At 42.3% G+C, this 20,750-nt stretch overlaps 2 protein-coding genes across 4 annotated transcripts in view; one reads left to right on the forward strand and one right to left on the reverse strand.

Annotated features, from left to right (window-relative positions):
• The window catches only part of PLBD1 (phospholipase B domain containing 1), a 37,224-nt gene extending 32,925 nt beyond the window's left edge, over positions 1–4,299 (forward strand). The window contains exons 9-11 of the mRNA XM_057389548.1: positions 588–773; positions 2,426–2,532; positions 4,046–4,299. Coding sequence (XP_057245531.1) covers positions 588–773; positions 2,426–2,532; positions 4,046–4,213 — 461 coding nt within the window. The 3' untranslated portion in view covers positions 4,214–4,299. The remainder of the gene's footprint in view (positions 1–587; positions 774–2,425; positions 2,533–4,045) is intronic.
• A 5,340-nt stretch (positions 4,300–9,639) lies between these two features.
• ATF7IP (activating transcription factor 7 interacting protein) overlaps positions 9,640–20,750 on the reverse strand; it is a 76,822-nt gene continuing 65,711 nt past the window's right edge. For 2 of the 3 annotated variants that reach the window (XM_057389530.1, XM_057389518.1), the window contains exons 12-15: positions 16,976–17,155; positions 15,910–16,095; positions 12,260–12,369; positions 9,640–10,896 (exon numbers count right to left, since the gene is read on the reverse strand). In XM_057389530.1, coding sequence (XP_057245513.1) covers positions 10,480–10,896; positions 12,260–12,369; positions 15,910–16,095; positions 16,976–17,155 — 893 coding nt within the window. In that variant the 3' untranslated portion in view covers positions 9,640–10,479. The remainder of the gene's footprint in view (positions 10,897–12,259; positions 12,370–15,909; positions 16,096–16,975; positions 17,156–20,750) is intronic. The other variant, XM_057389524.1, reaches the window with a different exon arrangement.

Raw genomic sequence — 20,750 nt, forward strand, 5'->3', positions numbered from 1 at the left:
CAATCCCCCCATCTTTCTTTATCACTGTATGCAATCCCTACGGCACAAAGCGTGTATGTGCTGGCCTGCTTCCTGTTCACCCTGAGTAGCTCTGTCTATGTGTGTTTATGTGTGCCAGTCCATCCCTGACATCTCAGCATGATGTCTTATTCTGCTTTGGTGACACGGAAAGGGGGCAAAACCAGAGTGACTTCAAGCCTCTCACTGAAKTTTGGTGGAGGTAAATGTTCTTGCAGTCCTTTGTGGTTCAGCAGAGAAACCTCTGCAAGAGGGCTGTGGCTGTGCTGCATGTTCACATCAGGCTCCTGCAGGTGTGATCTCAGCTGTTTTGCAGGATGAGTCCTGAGCATGGAAGTCTGGGGGCGGGTTGCCTGGATATGGACAGTCTCTGGTAGTGTTACACTGGGAGTCAACCCCAGTCATGCCAGTCACTGGTGCCTTATTGTGTTCAAACCAGTTTTCTTTGTTGTTCCTCGACATCCTGCTAAGGCAATGCAACATGAAAATTTGTTTATTTTCTTTTCTGATATAAGCAAGAGGATCCAGCTTTTCTAAGTGATTAACAGATTGGGTTTTGTCTCTGGCAGGTTACTGGCCTTCATACAATATCCCTTTCCATGAAAAGATTTACAATCTCAGTGGGTATGCATCATACGTTGCCAAGTACGGCATGGATTTTTCCTATGAACTTGCTCCAAGAGCAAAAATCTTCCGTCGAGACCAGGGCAAGGTGACCAACTTGGAAAGCATGAAGTACATCATGAGATACAACAGTAAGAAACATATTTGTATGCTGTGGAGCTGATCTTAATAAGCAGTMTTACTTTTATTTCTTGTATTGTGGTGGGAAGCTGCAGCCTCACATACAGATCAGTTACATTGCCCTAAATACAGAATACACACAGAGCAAAAAGCAAAATCACATGCTTATKTTCAAGGTAGGAAACTAGGTTAAAATTGCTCTCTCAAGAATAAGAGCCATAGGCTTTCTTTATGACTTTTCCAGAAAGCTTCTGACTCAAAGAGAGAGAGTAATCCAAGAGACTCCGTGGATTGCTGTGACCTAATACATCTACAGCCTGTCAATCTTGAAACCCTTAAATTCTAAGCAACAGTTAGATGAGATCAGACCAGAGAATTTAATATAAAACTTAAATCAGGCAGATGGTCTTTTGCAGGTAGGATAGAGTTAATTTTCTTAATTGCTAATACAGTACTGTGTTTTGCATTTAGTATGAGATTAATGTTGATAGTTTAAGTATCACTTAACACACTCATGTTTTAGTTGTTGATTAGTCAAGGACTTTTCAGTTTTCCCTGCTCTGTAAGCMAGTAGATGCACAAGAAGCTGGCAGAGCCACGGCTAGGACATCTGACCTGAAGTGGCCAAAGGGATATTCCATACCACTGAGCCTTATACTTACTGGGGGGAATTGGCTTGAAGGGGCTAATCACTGCTCAGGGGTAGGCGTGGCATTGGTCAGCTCAGATGGTGTGCAATTGTATTGTGAATCACTTGTTTCTCTTGGGGTTTATTTCTGTCTCCCTCCCTCTCCTTTTTAATTTTTATTATTTTGTTATTATTAACTCTACTTCAGTTATTAAAACTGCTATCTCAACCCAAGGGTTTTACCTTTTTCCGATTCTCCTCCCCATCCCATGAAGGGTGAGGTTTGGAGGGAAGTGTGTATTGCAGTTGTGTGGTACTTAGTTGCAGGGGTTGAACCAGGACAGTAGGTTGTTTATTCTGCTGTTTATTCCTGACAGGGTTCTCCTCAACTGGATTAAACCCTTCTTAATTAACTTCTAGCTAAGCCCATCTCAAAGTACTGATAGCTTTAGATGCTATATTTTTATTCCCAGTTATAGGCAGCTGGCTGTTTACTGGGCTTGAGGTTTGGGAGGCCTCTCCCCGGGTGGGGTATCGTTCCTGTCTGGACTGTGAATAGTGGTGTGCTCGTAGATACTGAGGCTCGTCCACCTTCCCCTCCTGGCTTGCACTTACTGCAGTGGGTGCTCCTTGACACTTATTTTAGTCSCGAACAGGAAAACAAAGGCTCTCATTGCTGCACGTCCTCCTCTCCTCCCACCCCGCCACTTCCCTTTCTCTTCTGCTTTTCTCTCCTGACAAAGTTTCTACAAGTTTTCGTCATGTGGAATTTCATCAGATGGAATTGCAGGTGTTTGTGGTTAGAGGTTGGCAGGGATGCAGAAGTAGCTGTATGGCTGTGGATTAGGAGCTTGTCTACTTCATGTCCTGTCTTGAGTGCTGGCTTGTAGCTGGTACCGGGGAGAAGCACAAGAGCAATGTGACAGGGTGCTGTTACCCAGCYTTTAGTGGCTCCTGTACTTGGCATCATCTTTTTGTGAGGGGTTTAATTTCTTTAATTTTCTTTCCGTCCCCCACCACCACATTTCACCCCAGACTATCAGCGTGATCCTTATGCTGAACACAATCCTTGCAACACCATTTGCTGCCGGGAAGATCTGAATCCTTCTTTACCAGTGCCTGCAGGCTGCTATGACTCCAAGGTAAATTACCTCCATTTCAACATCTGCTGAATGTTTGCTGCAGCTTGTTTGTGTTCCTGTCAGACCTGTAGCGTGTTTCCCTGCACTATGGCAAGCATGGCCAGGCATGTCTGTTCCCTCCTTTCATGCTGTCCCAGTGCTTGGGTACATCCTCAGATGGGAATTCTCTGCAGAGTCTCATTTCCTGTCAATGACATCAGTCCTGACACAGTGTCAGAGGATACAAGGGAAGGTGTGTGAAACAATTATGTCCATGGGAGCTTGTGGTGTTCAGGGGTTAAACCCCAAAGCCTTATACCAGGAAATGAGTCTTCAGCTCACTCAGGGAAGGTGACTGTACAGCCTCAACCTCCAGTTCATGGGGACTGTGTGGGTGCCTCCCAGAGCCCACAGGAATGTGGTTGCAGTGTCATTTTAGCTTTACTTTTACAACAGCCTGGCTCTATAATGAGCTATCCTGCTCTGGGGCTCCACCTCTCTGCRTAACTGTTTTCTGAAAAGTTTGGTGAAGATCGCTTTGCATTTTAGGGGGGTGTGGGAAAATTCTTAGATCCATTATCCTGGAGAAAGCAGGATTTATTTTAGGCAAGTTATATGGTATTCTCACTGTGAAGGGTAATGCCCAAACAAGCAGCTATCTAGCCCTGCTGTCCTGGCAAGTTGTACAGTGTTTTATCCTCTGGGGTCCAGCTGTGTTTCTGGATTACAAGATTGGTTGGTAGGAGGGGCCTGGGGAGGCTACTTTGGTATCTCCATTGCTGCCCAAGCTTGGGTCAGCTGGCTATTGCAGTGGACAATGGGAGGCTTTCCAGGCTGGGTGATGCARGAGGGATGCAGAAAATGGCTGCACAGAGGGGTCTGGTAGGGGAGTGGTCAGTGCATACTGTGGTGCCTTAGCTGCCCCAGTTAGGCAAGGGCAATGGACTGGGCTGGGGTTGGAAAWGGGGGCCTAAGAGGGGCATTGAAAGAAATAACCCAGAGCAGAGGCCAAACCTGTTCAATTATAAACCCTAAAGGCAATTTTAGTGTCYGAGTTTGGGAAGATGGAGCAGGCTGGGGACCTCTTTGAAGACAGTGAAGGAACAGGGCAGAGTATGGGTAACAATAYTAACTCTGTGCTGCCTTTCCCCATTCCTGAATTACCCTAATGTGTCCCAGGGGATGGTCCAAGTGCTCAACATGCAGCAGAACTTARGCAGACCCCTGCTGCAGCCCAATCAACCCAGGGAGGATTGTCCTGAGGGCAGATGCACTGGCTCTTTCAGCCGGGCAAGTACAAGGACTAGAGGGCAAGTGTGGGCTTTTGCTTTGCTGCTGCCCTTCAGCACTGACTGCTGTGTGGCTGGAGGTGCCTCTGCACAGGGGAGGAATTGCTGCCCGTGTGCGTTTCCCTCTGCTTGCTTCCCTTACTTTACTATTACCAAATCTCCTGGAGCTGCTCCTGCTGTCCGGGATGGGGATGTGTCCAGCACCACGCTGCCCTTTTGTCCTGGGTTCCTGTCCTTTGTTCCAGGTGTCAGATTTCCGCCTGGCTGCAGCATTCACAGCCTCTGCCATCAATGGTCCTCCAGTGCAGGGCGGGCTCCCTGTCTTCACCTGGAGACGGTTCAACCGCACACAACACCAGGGCCTGCCAGAGTCATACAACTTCGATTTTGTCACCATGAGGCCAATCCTGTAAAACCAGCATCAATATCCACAAGTGATTTTTTTTAAAAAATGGAAATCTTATTTCTTGTGTGTAATAAATCAACCTGGTTGTCTACATCCCTGTGTCTTACCTGCCTTCCCATGTCCTGCCTGACAGGCACTTTGTACTGATCTTGGCTGTTTCACAACAGCCCAATGCACGTTCCTTTCTCCTGAGTTGTTTGGGTGGCCCTTCCTCTGACTAGGATTTATGAGAAACAGGTGGCACAGCTTTCTGGTGATCTGAGCCATCATCRCAGCTCTTCCTAGAGCAGGAGTGAGGAGCAATATCATTAGTGAGTGTGATCTGTCTCTAGTAGCAACATGGGACCTGTCTCCAGGGCTGGGCCAAGCCATGTGGCTGCCTTGGGCCATGACAGCCTTACCACCGTGTCTTGATGTCTGCCTTTTGTCTCAGTAGTGTGCTGCAAGTTGTTTCCCATCCAGGAATGTCACTAGCAGAGAAAGTCAGGGGTGTGTTTTCCATGGCAGATAGGTCTGTTGTATGTACAGGATGTGATTTTCAGTGGCATTGGCAAGGATTCTGTGTGGCCAAAGCGGCTGACAGTGTCAGGGACAGAAATATGATGCAATGGATCCTTACAAGCGGTCTCTCTTGGAATGATCAGCTTRTGCAGTTGCTCGGTGACATGTTTTCCTGCTCTCTCAGCCATGGTAGGGGAATGTGACAGTCAGATGGTTGTGAGGGCCAGGGCTGTGCACATTACCTTTAGTGACCTGTGTTTAAGCCAAGGAGTCAAGTCACTGGGCTGTTTTGTGCTAGATGTTATACACGTAATTAAGTAAAATAAACAGCTCTTTCCTCATGTCCTGGATGGGCCAAGCTAAACAGTGCACAGCATTGCCCTGTGTTATGAAGGTGAAGAATGGTGAGCAGTGTGAGGTTTTAATGAAGCCTCTGGAGTTTAGCTAGTGTGATGGGAAAGGGAGTGAGTTACTGCAATATGAGTGAGGATCTACCCTAAATATCTGTCTGCCACAGTAAGGCTGATTTTTGCCAAGGAAAGAGGGAGCTCAGAAGTTACAGCAAAGCTGTCGTCGAGGATGAAAAATCCATGAAGGGACTGAAGTGATTTGTTTGCTGAGGTAGGAGGAGGCAGGTGTGAGATGCTGTGTGCAGAGACCTCCTCCATGTGGTGGTGGAGCCCCTGCCACAGATGGGATTGAATTGACCTGGACTGAACAGGCTCCAGCAGGCATCAAGTAGCACACTTAAGGAATGGAGCTGAGTCACAAGGAGCAGTGCAGGAATCTGAGCTGCCAGCAAGCAGAGGACCAAGAGCCAAGTCCTTGCTGCTCAATGTTACTTGAGCAAGGCGCCAACATCTCTGAAGAGGAAGAGCAGGCTCTGGGCTCTTTTTTGAGAGAATTGCCTCCTGAGGTATCAGGAACTAAACACAGATGACTCAAAATGTTAAAAACCCAATAGTTTTATTTCAAAGTACAAATTCCAGGCTTGTGAGACAAAACCCCACTACAGTTAACACAGACATATGCTAATCTACAGTACATAGAAAAATGGGGAAAGCTGGCAACTGCCCAGTTTAAATTGGACAATAAATCAGTCCTACATTTTTTCTTTTTCTATTTACAAGTCCAGCTGCAAAACAAAACAATAAACCAGATTTGGAGTTTCCCAACAAAGGATTTTGCAGTTTGATTCCCAATAGCCAATAAATTACTAATGCTGAACAGTTACTACCCAGCTATCTTATTTACAGCTACACCCCATTAATTTAAGACAGCATTTCAAATATATATATATATATATATATGCATGTGTATATGTATACAAAAAAGAATGCTCAGCCTGCATCATGACAATGAAAAATAAAGATGCATTTTTAACTTAAAAGGGATGAAAAGGAAAAATCATTGTTTTGTTTTCTCCTAGCTATCCTTATTATTTTCCTTTCCCTCTCAGATTTTTGAAAGGGAATAGATTTGCGTGGCTTAGCATCATTTGATCACCTCGCCCTCCAGTGTTTTCATACAATGCCCACCCCTACCCAAACCAACAAATTAAAAAAATATATATTTCATATATCAAGCTTCTATTTCAAATATCTGCATAGATATTTCCAACAAGGAAAATACTCAGAGTATAAGAAGGCAGAATCACAGCTTGATTTTGTACAGTGTATGCAATACTCATCCTGGGGAATGGCTGTTTAGAGAGCAGGAACAGATGTGACCCATCCTTACATGTAATATGGATTTTAATTTACTGTACATTTAAGACAAACAGCTTAAAGGAAGGGCTGAAGTGACTATTTCTGTTACAGTACAAAATGTTCAGATCCAAATACAGAGCCCAGTTGTGGTCCCAGTGAAGTCTGAGTGGTTTTGCTTTTGTTTTCAAAGGAAGCAGGGTAAGACCCCTTACTTTTAAAGGAAGAACACCATGGTTGTTTACAGCCTTGTGCTAAAAACCTTGGGAATGGATGTCTCTGTGCTTGTGCTGCCAAGGGCAGCACAAACAATTCCAAGGAGCAAAATCTGAGACCAACTGCTACTCATAGGGAAGCTGCTCAGAGCATGGAAATAATTATAGGCTGAGGGATCTGCATCCTTGTGTTTTCTGAAGCTGCCACTGCAGACACAGTACAGAACCTGCAGTCTGCCCCTTCCTAAAGTTTAGGTTTTTGTATCCAATAAAAGTTTTTAGACATACAGCAAAATAAAGGAGGCCAGTGAAGCTAAAACTAGGAGAAATGCAGAACAGCATTTTGCCATCAGCACTCCACAGCAGGGCTCCTCTCCAAGTAGATAAACTTTCTTAAATTACTTTCAGCCTGGACATTCAGATGCCCTTGTACCACCACAGAGAAAACAACCCAAATCTAAAACACAAGAGAAAGTAAATGATAATATAAAACACAGCTGTAGTTGGTACTGTGTTTGCTAAAAACATGGGTGACTCAGTCCAAGGTGGTACTGCTGAAATGTCATGTACCCAGAGGCAGCAGCAAAACAGAGTCAGGAACAACTTGCAATTACTGAAAGATGGAAAAACTTGCATGAAGCACAGAGAAGAAACCAAATCAAAAACTGTTCCACTTAGAAGCCATATAGAAATTTTTAGCATATCTAAAAGTGGATTATTGGAAGGCTTCAGTGATTGACACTTTTCATTAATGAAGAGACCAGTCTAGAAGCACACACCTGTATTAACACACCTGAATGTTCCGAAATATTTGGCAATACTTTCAAATAAAGTCTACTAAATAAAACAAATACTTTCTAATTGATTGTTGCTAGCTATAATTTCATTTCTCAATAGCTTATTTTGGGAGGTAAAGGATAATAAAATCACCAGCCACTCGACTACATGAGGAAAAGTGCCATGAGATAAGGAATTAAGCACTACTTCTGTTTGATAGCATAAGGGGTGAGTACCCACTGCAGAGATCTGCTCCATGGTGACAGTAACTTTGCAAAAATGGCCTAGTTCTCTCTTCGGGCATCAGTGACTGGGGGACCAGCTCCCTTGAAGGTCTCCACACCAAATGACGCATCTCAAAGTCAAGCCATGCTTTTTCACATACTTCTCCACCAGTACTTGCTCAAGATGCTGAAATCAGACCTTTAACAGCCCTGCTGGGATAAACAACGGGGAAACGATCTTTCACCCCAGAGCTGTAATGTCTTTGGTCAACAATGCTGCCTCACAAAATCCTGCCAAAAAACCGAACTGTTGCCATACAGAGCTGAAATGGATCTATTCAACTACAAGTCAGTTTTTGCAATTAGTTCTGTGAAGAACTAAATCTTTAGTAAATAAATACGAGTCTTCTTTCTCTAATGGTAAGCCCACAAGACCTCCAAATGGAATGCCAGACCACCCTTAATAATACCTCCATTGGAGGAAATAAATTCTAATGCAGGACTTGCACCCCCTGCCTATCCCAAACAAGACAAACCTAAGAACAAGAGAGGTCTAAATGCAAGCTGAAGTTACAGCAAAGCTCATATATAGTTTGGGCTGGAATCACAACTAAAAAGTGGTATAAGTTCAAATGTCTATTCTCATATTTATTTTAACTTTCAAACTGTAAAAATTCATAGTACTGACATGGCCAGTGGCTCTTTGGTACCACCTCAAGGACACATGAATAAAAAATTACCCAAGGATTTGACAGCCATCAACTAGAAAGAACTTTTCTAATCTCTATTACAGAACTGTCTTTATAAGGGCTCAAATTTAGTCTATTTCCATAAATAGATTTAATCCATTATAAAGTAATTGTTCCTTGAAATAAGCAAACAAGACATTTAGTTAAAGACAGAAAAATTCAAGGCATTTTTGATTATTGGCACCAGAGATACAGGGACAGCTGTACTTCAAAGGAACCATTACACATGTACGTGGATTTAGCCAGAATTTTTGCTTGCCCAAATCAACAGAACTGCTATACTTTAAATGCAAGTTTTCATACAGAGAATATCGATTACCTGACAGAAGAAACTCCCAGCTACAGGAAGGAGTGCAGAGGTCTACAGAGCCATTTCTTTCACTACAGAACCCATAATCTCAGCGTATTTCATCAGCCCTGTTTGGGGGATTAACTTCTCTAACACTTTTCTCAACCTTGCTTCACACTTCAACATGTTGGCTTTGACAAAGAAAGCACTGAAATGAAAAAATGTGATATTCTGCAGCTTTGCTATATGGTGAAGTGGATTAAAAAAAAAATCTTTCCCCTCTAAACCCAATGTTTGGTTTTGTTGGGCAAGAATGAAACTGAAAAACGCCAAAATAAAAATTTTCCATATGCTTTCTTGTCTAGGTGCATTACAATTTTGTTCTGCAAACAGGAAGTTTAACATGTCAGTGACAGCGGGGGAGATGCACCAGTTTCTTTTCTCAGCTCAGAAGCATCATGAAAGCATCTATTAACATTTGCAGTCGCTCAGAGGTTTAGGCCAGTGTCTAAAATAGTTTCTAAACTCCCTTGCCTGTGTTGGCTTTCTGCAGAGGCAGGCAGGTGATGGAAGACAGAAGCACAGTGGGAAGCCAACTCCTCCTTTTGTACTCACTGAGCATCCAAACAGTGCAAATGGGTAGCAGCTTTCATGGCACCACACCACGGGGGCTTCTTCTTCGGCTGAATTGCAGCATCCGGCTTCCCCAAAAGAACTAGGAAAGACTCTGGTGGAAAATAATGACTGTGTACTCAATATTCTTGACAGGACAAAAACAACTACTCAATAACTACAGTAAGGAAAAGGGTGAATGATACCACAGATAAGAACAAATTCACCATCAGTGGATGTCACACTCTTGTCTTTACAGAAATAATAATTACTGCAGGTCTGGAAAATGAGAAGCACTGGTAACAGACTAGAAGGGTGAAGGGAAAAATAAGTCCAAGCAAATAAAAAAACACCACAAGGTATCTGGCTACATTTTATTTCTGAAATTGTTCTTTAAGGCACAAAATAAATCTAAAAAAATAGGGCTGGATATATGAGGGGAGGGGCAGAAAAACTGTCTGAACCAGAGAGGTGTGAATGCAGTCTTTACAATTCAGTTTCACATCTGATCTGGGAATGCTCTCAAGGTGAGTGGGGGAGGATGGTAAAAACAGAGGAGCATTTTTATTTAGAAGAGGTAGGAGGCTGTGGGGTGATTTATTTATTTTTTTTCGACCACCTCCAAATTTACACACTTAGTAGTTCTGGCCAGACTCAAGTTTCCTTCCCTCCCCTCAGAGAASTTATTACAGTTTATAAGATAAGACCAGACCACTCAAGCCTCCAACACAGAAAGTGAATCACCCTTCATGTCACAGCCTGTTCACAGAATGGTGGGGGACAAGAGGCAGATCATTCCTGCCYTTGTGTTGATGTCTCAACAGGCATTGTGGATGTGTGTATTTTGCTTCAGAAAAGCTGCAATTTACTATTTTGTTTCCACCCTGAAGCAGAATCTGAGGCATTCAGGATGCGCTGGGATAAAGGATATAGGTAGAATCTAGGTAGAACACCTGTCATGGAAGGAAAAACAAAATATTTATATGGCCCATGACATGAACTATTCAGAAAAAACAAGCTCTCTTGCTGCAGGTCAGACTTTATTTTTCTTTTGGTTCTGAATTCATGTAGTGTATCACACAACTGTCTAATCCTGCAGAGTGGATTTAAAAGTGAATTACATGCATGGGATCAACCCCTCCCAAAACTGGGGTAAATCCTGGTAGGAGGACAGGTTTAAAGAGTCCAAAGGTCTCTAGTTTAACTGCTCTGGGAAGAGATCACATCTGTGGACTGAGGGTCACAGAAGGGTCCAAAGCGTCCATAGACATCCTTAGCCCGGACTGCAAAGTAGTATTTGCTGCCAGACACAAACTGTGTCAGAGTGCACGCCATGGGCAGCGGCAAGGCCTTCACCTCCCCGATCTTCTTCCACTGCGAGGGCATAGTGGCACTGGGGTCCTCGTGGTAGGCGTACAGGTGGTAACTGTCCACAGTGGCACAGCTCCTGTCCACCTCCATCACGCTCCATGACAGCACAATCCCATTTTGGCTCTGTACCCGGGCCAGCTTCAGCTGTGGTTTTTGAGGTGGAGCGGTGTTGGCAGCTTCAGGGGGCAGACGTGGTGGCTGTGGTGCCTCTGGAAGTGGGGCGGGATGTATGGGGCGCAGTGGCTCCTATGCAGCATAAGAGTAATAAGGAAAGGTCAGAGTCTACAGCAATGGAAGGAGGGTTTCATTCATTGTTTCCCAGGTAAGTGGAAGCAGATGAGTCTGCAATCACCCAGCCATCACAACTCTCAGTCCCATGTGCAAAGGCCAGGCAGCAGCAGCAAATGATGAGAAGGGGTGCCATAAGTTCATAATTTACTCTCTTGTAAATCCCTAGTTGTGTGGCAAATGATCATTGCCAGAGTAATTTCCCTTTATCCTCTTTGCTTCCTAGCCAGGAGGGATGGACTGAACACTGTGCCCTTCACCAGGACTGAGCAGGCAGGTTCACCATGATTTTGAGCCAATCTACATTTGAGCTCCTCTTTCCACATTACCCAACACACCTCAGGCAAAGCATTAAGCTGACAACTCATCACCTTTTCAACCGATAGGTGTTCAGTCACAGAAGGAAGAAAGAATCCATATGACACCATTACCCTATCACCTCAAATTGATCACAAAAACTCAGCTTAATTTCTCAGAAAATTTTAAAATAAGGGCACAAATGTGTCTTTCCAGGGATATTTCTTTTTTATACTGCTAAAACAGTCCTAGGTCTTTTATTTGAGTTTGTTAAGATAAATTTAGGAATGTGATTACAATGCTTCAAGCCTGGGGTCTTTCAGGTTGGAATCTGGGGTAGTTCTAGGCATTTTAAGTGTACTGTTCTGTGTGATATTTGGTTCATTTATTCTCATTATTTATCACTGGAAAGTTCATTAAATTAATGGTGTCTAGACTGGAAGAATGGTAAGGTACCTTCTTGGCAATATATTTACCATTTCAGGACACTATAAATAACGTGACTGCCCAACATTGAGTGTGCAGGTAACATATTTGAAATTAACTTAAACGAGTCAGAGAAAATTCTCAAATTATCAAAAGGGGTTTTAGGTGATGCAGAAGTAATCACCCTCAACTTTGGCTAAAAATCGCTGAAATTTGGTAGTTTGCAACCCTGGCGATTTTGTCTGTACCTTGTTCTATTACCTCAGTTTTGCAAACAGATGAACTGAAAAATTTGTTACCCAATTCATAGCCAAACCAGATAATAATAAACATTTTAGTGGCATTTCTTCTGGACCCTTGACTCCATGAATCACCTGCAGACAATTCATGCACTACTTTTCAATCTGTTTTCCTGGTAATTTGGAGAAGGCCAGGGTGAGCTAACGGATTGCACAGCTTTTACCACTCTGGGCACAAGCTGCTGGAGGTGACTAGGTGGTGCCATGCAAAGAACTGGCTGAGAAGTGCCTACAAGGCAGCTGACATTAAGCAGCAGCCTGAGAGGTCCCAGTGTAGAAACAAAGCCCCTCACACTCACAGTGTGTGCTGGTGGCGGTCGATGGTGCACCGTGAGCTGAGGAGCTCCAGAGCCCAGAGTCAGCCCGTTGTTCACAACGTAGGTTGTCTGAGGCATTCGCACTGTCATACCTGCAAGGAGCACAGGGAACACTCTGAGCATTCAATACTTAAAGCAGCTAAACAGAACATTGGAAGAACATCTCCTTGGTTCAGCTGGATGAAGTCAAATTTCAGACAGACTCCTCTGGCTGCCAGCAGACTGATGAAGCACTGCTTGACAACAAAATCCCCTCCCATCCCCTGAAGCTGTAAAAGTGAGAGAAAGCATGCACTTGTGTTTGCAAAGGGGACAGAATGTTGTTTTAACACTTTTAACACAGCAGCATGAAGGAAACGGGTGGAGAGAAGTATGTGACATACAGGGCTTAAGCATGAAAAGAAAAATTACATCATTTTGGGATTCAGAAAGGAAAAGAGAAATGCTGCAGCACCACAATGTTATCCATTCCGAATGCTGTGCTGTGGATGGCACTGAAAACAAAAAAAGCTAAGTCACTGCCAAGAAGCTTGTCCTCCCTCACAGAACAGACTCCATGATGAATACTCCATACAGGCATAAGCATTTCAGTCATTCCCACGGCAAACGGGCCTGACTGGTGGGAATAAACTAGACAGTTTTACAGCCTTGTAAATAACATCCAAAACTGTTGCAAGCTACCAAGCTTTCATTCATTTTATACCACATCTAATTCTCTTAAGTAACACTTTATTCACTGTTGGAACATGTAGGTTCTGTGAACTCAAAGCTTTTGCTCATTGTTATGGGTTGCCCAGAATGTCCCTCCATTTCTGTCTAGAAATACAAGGTTTGGGGCACTCTCTTCCACGCCCTAGTTCCACACTTGCGTGAGACTAAAGCATTCCAGTACTCCAGAAGACAAGCTCACAGAGCAACACATTATCAGGAAACCACAGCTATTGTATGACAATCTCTTCTCTCTATAAACACTCTTCAAGCTAYAACCCATAGGGGAGGAGTATCAGAAGTCTGTATCATCCGCGAGTCCACGGCAGGGAGCTCAAAGTGCTAAATCTTAATGTTTTTATTCTAAAGAGCTAAACACTGGGTAGGTGCTTCACATATTTTTCTTACTGGAATCTATCTGAGAAGCTGATGAAGCTGTGCAAACTCCTGTAGGATAAACAGTCCCCTGAGGTGGTTATTTCTCATCTATGAAAATCCAATAAAATATGCTGGTTTAGTATGACTGTAGTTCTGTCTCAGGAAATTACAACCATCTGAAAATCGTCAGATGCCTTAATAAGATAAAAGATACAAACACAGCATCACTTCTAGGTAGGGATACTTCTCACCTGAGGCAGAAGTACAAAACTGCAATTTTCAAAACACTTTGAATGGATTCTCACAGTTAATCTTTCAAAGACAAAATGCAGCAGTCTTTCTCCAGAAGTATCTGCTAGTGGCACTAAAAGCTGTTGCAATGATAAGTTAAACCATTACACATCAGTAGCAGCATCACCACCAGGATGTCACAAAAGCAGGCTCATACTCAGTGCACTATAACAGGGAAATTTATGTTAAACATGAAGGTGTTAAAATAACCATAGTGTAGAAATTGTGGAGAGGAAAAAAACAGGCAGTTAAAATCCACCACTTTGTAAGAAAATACCATTTAAGTTCTTTATTTTTGACATGTACTATTCATTTCAGAAAATGAGTTTACCACTAGAAGGTATCAGCTACACATTTGCAAAGTCAAAGGAAACTTCACAACATCTCTACTCAAGGAAACTCAAGCATTTATCAATTTCTGATACATCTGGAGAAAAATTTCATCTCTTCAGGCCTCGATAAAGGAAGGAAATTTGCTGAGCACAGAACATCGGGGATTGTTAAGGAACTACATTAGGATGGCTGATAAGACATATAACTTTTAGACAGGAAATCAAACATGATTTTCTACATATTTTAAATTACTGGCATAATAAAATATGGTCTCTATCTGTGTTGGTTTTGCTTGGCCCAGTTTTGGAAGTGGGGGGTGCCAAAAAGATGGCTCCTGTGAGAAGCTTCTGGAGGCTTCCACCATGTCCAGCAGAGCCAATTGCTGYTGGCTCTGAGGATGATGGACATGCCACTGACCAAACCTGGGCCAATTGGAGATGGTGGTTACGCCTCCGTGAAAACATATTTAAGAAGAAATCAAAACAAGGGAACACACAATAGTTTTGCCAGTGGAGGAGGCTGAGAAATATGTGAGAGTATGCAGACACCAAGGTCAGTGGATGAGGGGGAGGAGCTGCTCCAGGCACYGGAGCTGAGATTCCTTTGCAGGCCGTGGTGACGACCATGGTGGAGCAGGCTGTCCCCCTGCAGCCCATGGTGACCATGGTGGAGCAGGCTGTCCCCCTGCAGCCCATGGTGACGACCATGGTGGAGCAGGCTGTCCCCCTGCAGCCCATGGTGACCATGGTGGAGCAGGCTGTCCCCTGCAGCCCATGGTGGAGCAGGCTGTCCTCCTGCAGCCCATGGTGACCATTGTGGAGCAGGCTGTCCCCTGCAGCCCATGGTGACCATGGTGGAGCAGGCTGTCCCCTGCAGCCCATGGGGTCCACAGAGGGTGCAGAGATCCACCCGCAGCCCGTGSAGGAGGGAGKTCCCCACKYYGSAGYRRGYGGAYGYYRRGAAGGGGCTGTGTCCAGCAGGAGAGCCATGGAGAGAGAGGCCTTGCTCTCGAGATGGAACAGCCTGGCCTTGGGCCTGCACCCAGTGGACGAGAGAGCCCACGGTGCAGTTTTGGGACGACTGTCTGACCATGGGGGCACTCACAATGCAGCAGATGTGTGTGGACTGCTGCTCGTGAGAGTGGAACCGCGCYGGAGAGGTTCACAGAGAACTGTCTCCCGTGGGAGGGACCCCAYGRCAACGCAAGGGAARGACTCCTCTCCCTCAGCAGCCGCAGATCAATCCGGTGATGAACTGACCAATCCCACACCCTGTTCCGTTCTTGCTGCTTTGTAGTCGGTGGGAAGCGGGGAGGGAGTGGGGAGAAGATCGGTGTCTTTGAGGGTTGTATTTTATTTCTCATTCTCCTCCTCTGACTTTGTTAGTAATAAATTCACTTGATAATTTAAGTAGCGCCTGTTTTGTCCATCAAGTGTTTCCTCCCCGGTCCTTATCTCAACTCATGAACCCTTTTGTTAGTTTTTTCCCCTTCGCTCTTCTCTACCCAATGTGGTGGTGGGGGAGAGCGAATGAGCAGGTGCTGTGGGTGCCTGGCTTTTGGCCAGCATTCCAAACCATGACACTATCTCTCTCAGAACAGTGGCACTTATCACCTTCCACTACCTGGTAAAGTATTGGGCATGTCAACCACGGATGCTTAACTGGCAGAGCTAGTGCCTGGGATGACTTAAATCCAATGATTCCTCATTCACACAGCTGCAGGTAGAATTTCTTAGTAGCCTAAGGATTTTCTCAAGTCTGTAAGTTGAGAAAAAAAAACAACCCTAACCTCTCAAACTAGGACCAGTATTGTAAAAGACCAAACAATAAACACAAATCAAAAAACCAAATGCCACATCCATCAGGTAGAACATACCAAGCTGTGTCACAGTAAGAAGCACATGGAAGGAATCATCCCTTACCTCCAGCCTGTGGTGTGACTGGCCTTAAGCCTGGGCTGGTCATGACAGCTCCTCTGACAGGATTCTGAGCTGGTGGTGCAGGAATAGTGGTATAGACAACCTGATGGTTAGCAGGAGTTCTTGGGATGGGAAGCTTGGGTACAGTTTGAACCACAGGCCGATGAGTTACATTCACTGTTGTCGAAGCTGCAAAAAAAAGACAGAGCATGGTCTAAAACTGAATTCCATGACTTGATGACATATCTCTATTCCAGAGTACACATCTCCTTTGGAAAACTGACCCATCTGAGCCACGTAAAATAAGAACTGTTTCTGACTGCTTTGGGTAATGCAAGACAAATGAAAACAGCCTAAACAGTATTTTCACCTGCAATATTAATGTCTGTATATATACATACAGCTTCCTAACAGAAAAGGTAAGTATCTCCTCCCCTCCCTGCAAAGGTCCTGCAGGTAAGGACAGTGATGAAGACTATAAAATCCAGCATCAAAGAGTCTGCAGAACACAGCAGTCATAAGGTAATTCCAATGCCAACTAATCTTCAACAATCATATACAGAAAAAATAGAAAGAAGAGAATCCATGTTTCTTTAGAAAGGGGAAAACATAATCACACTACAAAGTAATATTTAATTAGGGATAGAACTTCCATGTCAGCCTTGCCATTCCCTCTGCCAAAAGAATTAACTTCCATGTGCACACGGACAGATGTAGGAGTGATGCTGATGTTTTTTCCCCCATTACTTAAAGAAGGTAAGAGTTTCACTCCTTCACTTTTACCAACTACAGTATATTTAATAATTTCTGTGACCATCCTCAGCAGGGTTTCTTCCTTTCTATGGAATTAAACTGATCTTGAATTCTTTCCAAATCAATAGTACTATATTTTCCCTTTATCAGTTTAAAAAAAAATGTTATGGGAAACTGACTAGAATGAAAGATTATGAAGTGACTCAAATATTCTGAATATTCACTTAAAAATATTAACATAATGCAGAGCACACAGCAGTCTAGTTCAAGAAAAAAAGCAGCCACTGCACTCACACAGTAATGTGAAATGAATTACCTGTGGGTAATACATGTATGGTGGTCTGGGAAGGGCCACTTGTTGGCACACCTGGCTGCTGCACAGGGCTTGGCTGCGAAGGTGGCAAAGGTTGCAGGGGTCGAGTTAAGGGCTGGGTTGGTATGCTCAGTCCTGGCACAGGTGCCTGGCTCTGGTTCTGCTTCTGCTTCTTGCCATCTGCTTTAAAATAAAATAAAGTTATAGACAATAGCAAACAGAAATTTTCATTTCTGAATCAGTTTCACACATCACATAGTTTTAAAATTCTTTTCATCCTCTCCCATTTACAGACTGGTAAGTATATTTCAAGCATGACATTTTGTTGACCTTTTTATTCTGCAAACAAAGCTGCACTCATTCAATTCGCCTCACTTTCATCATCACAATCTCCCTCGCCCAGGCACACTCTACAATGTTTTATTCCATCATCAAGAAGTCTGCATATTTCAATGCAATTTGGAAACTCAAATTCAATGGAACACTATGCCAAAGTCTTTAAAAGTTTTTATTTAAAAAAAAAATCCTAAAGTCTTTAAAAGGCCTAAACACTGCAGCATTCAATTAAATTTAGCTCCCTAAATGTCTTATCTAACTTTGATGTTTATATCTTTTTTGTTATTTGCTGATTCTTTCCTTTGCTCAATCTGTTAGTCAGTCCTGTTGTTGCTATTTTGAATTTTCATGCTATTTGCTTAAAAAAGGGAAATCACTATTATTTATAGAAAACTTTAAAAAGACACCCTCCTCAACATGACTTCCTGACTTGTGATCCTAAAAAATACTGCCTGTATCTGTAGATTATTACAGAAATACTTTCTTCTGCTTTATTTTATTTGCGACTAGAAATAATATTCACTAGAGTGCAAGTCTGTATCTAATCAAGACTTTACACAATTTGAGTAAAGAAGAATTGAGGCTTTTTTCTGGACAGTTCAGCTACATTAAAGTAGTAATAGGCAGAGGAGGCACCATTGAAGAGCCAAAAAAAAAAAAAAACTCCACCAAGATAAAAGAGTAGATTTTAAGGGCAGTCATTCAGAAGGATTCTTCCCTGGTAAAATTGTACATGCATCAGCCACCAATTTAGTAAAAGAGCAGAGAATATAAAGAGGAAAATATGTTTATACTCATTTTATTCTTGAGAAAACATAACAATATAGCAAAGAACACATTTAAAACATTCATTTAAGTATGCCAACTAGATTCCAAAGCATTAAGAATATGGGTAATGCCAGCATAGTTCAAAATGTTTGGATTTTAGCAGTTTGAGACTATTTTAATGGTCTCATTGAGCTTTGTTTAACACTAGCTATAGCAGCTTGAAGTAGCAGTACCCTTCAGAAACTGCTGTATGATTCTGTCAAACACAATTACAGAATCACAGAATCATCAAGGTTGGAAGAGACCTTCAAGATCATCTAGTCCAACCATCAACCCAGCACGAGCATAATCACCCCCAGACCATATCCCCAAATTCAAGACCTCAAAAATAAAACACAGCATGAGCTGCCCATATTATCTTTCTGTAGACTCAATAACCAACTTACGTCACTGAAGCCATTTGATGAAAATATAATGTTCTTTTTTTCCCCAAGGTCTATAAAAGGAGCAGTAAGGGATACTCATTTCAAAAACTAAAGGCAAGATGCTTCCTACTCTTTCATCAACTAACAGGCCTTGTGATTGGTTCAAACTTCTTTTATTGGCCATGAGTAGGAGAAATTTCCAAATGTTCAATAAACTATTGAACTCCAAAGTGATTCCTACAGAGATGCATACATCAGTTTACTTTGCATACAGACTAATGCGCACCTCAACTATGACTGAATCATTTCAGTGATGTGAGCACATTCTTAGTCATGACTCAGAAGATGCACTTAAAATCCAATAAGCAAAAATCTTTACACCCTACTGCTGTGTAAACGTGGTTCAAGGAAACATGACAGTCTGGACAAATGTGAGGGCTTTTCCAGTTTTGCTTTTATTTTTAGTTTCACACAGAACAAGTTCATTTATCCTTGACAAATCAGGAAGAGCCCTACTGACATTCCAGTGACTGGAAACTAGGTCAGGATTGCACCAACCACAGGAAATGATGACAGATAACCAACTAGACCTCATTAAATAAATGGAAACAAATGGCAAAGGATATTTAAGTAAAAAAATAACAGCATGGAAGACTGCATACACAGTAAGCAAAGGACTAAGGCTAAAAGTAATTATGGAACAGTTCCAGTATTAAATGAASACAGCATCATATTTACAACAAATGTGGAGCTAGAGGAGACAAAAAAATAGATTTATGGAAATGAGCACAAAATTGGAATTGTTACTATTGGAGGTGTGAGCAAAACTCCTAATCTAATACACTAAATGGAAAAGAAGAAGGGCGAATTTCCATGCCAGAAACAGCCTACAACACTTCAGTTACAGCGCAAAGGAGTTTTGAACAGTGTCCTAATTCATAACTGGTATAGTTGGATTACAGAACAGCAAACATTTCACAGGCATGTTCAAGAATAAGAAAAGAACTATCCAGAAAATGACACATTTGTTAACCAGATAAAAGAAAAAACTGATTATGTATTTAATAATTTTTCCTACAAAATAATAAAGGAAAACAGCCATTTTTAAGAGTACACTTATGTCTCCTTCTTACACTACAGACCCATTTTAAATCTATGAATTGTTTTAATATAATACTAAATAATTTGATGCCATGTGCTAAAAAAAATTTATAAAAAGGACAGCAAGGTCCGAAGTGCAAGTATTGCAAGATACTTGCAGACAGAAAAGTACTAGATTACTCTTAACATGGTTTCTCAAAAGTTACACACAATTTTCATTAATAATTTTTGCAACGGTACTATTAGATATTAGTAGATATTTAGATCTATTTAAATAGCTTTTACAAGTAACAGAATTAGGTTTACTTTTTATGTGGGTGACAATGCTTTAAAGAAAATAATCAGGATCTGAGTTCCCAAGTACACTAAATAAGTATTGCTCTTCTATTTGAATTAGTATTGAACTAATATTCCTGCAGTAAACACCATAATGCTGAAGGTATTTTCTATCTTGAGATTGTATAAATCTATGAGAAAATAAAACCTGCTCCACATTTGTAAACAAAGTGCAGTGGAAAAAAGTATTTGGCCAAAGGTATATAGATGCTTATGATTATGCATAAGCTGTTACAAGTGTACTCTTTCCTCTTTCCTACTCTTTAAAATCAAAGTTATTATCAGAACACATTCCTGACAAACTTCCTCAAAAATCCTAGTGCTGTGTTCTCACTGCATGGTGAAACTCAAGCTTTTATTAGGGCTTTGGTTCCTATGTTTCTATATAGGAAACACATAAAAAACACTTACTTCTCACACAAACTCTAAATGTGAACTAATCCACATTGGCTTCAGACTATCAGCTTCTGCTTTGCAATGAAGAGATAAAGAGGAGCTAACCCAGMATGAAAGCACCCTACTAACCTTCCTCCTAACAGAAGGACAATTTTTTAACATCTGACAACTAAGGGGAAAGAATCTCAGAATATCCCACTGGAGAAATTTTTAATATACTGGCTCAAGTCCCAGAAAGAAACTGAGGAACAATTAAGTGGTAACAGAGCTACAACTCTGTAGCAATCCTACCTAAGGAAGCATTCTTACAGTTGCACGTGTAATTGTGGTGTTGATCTTTTATGGCAATCATGAGGTAAACATCTATTTAATGCAGCCGGGAAGAAAAAAACATTCTGCAAAATGTTACTTTCAGA

This window comes from Malurus melanocephalus, unplaced genomic scaffold (assembly GCF_030028575.1).
Source record: "Malurus melanocephalus ecotype Western Australia unplaced genomic scaffold, MMel_1.1 scaffold_17, whole genome shotgun sequence".
Lineage (NCBI taxonomy): Eukaryota > Metazoa > Chordata > Aves > Passeriformes > Maluridae > Malurus > Malurus melanocephalus.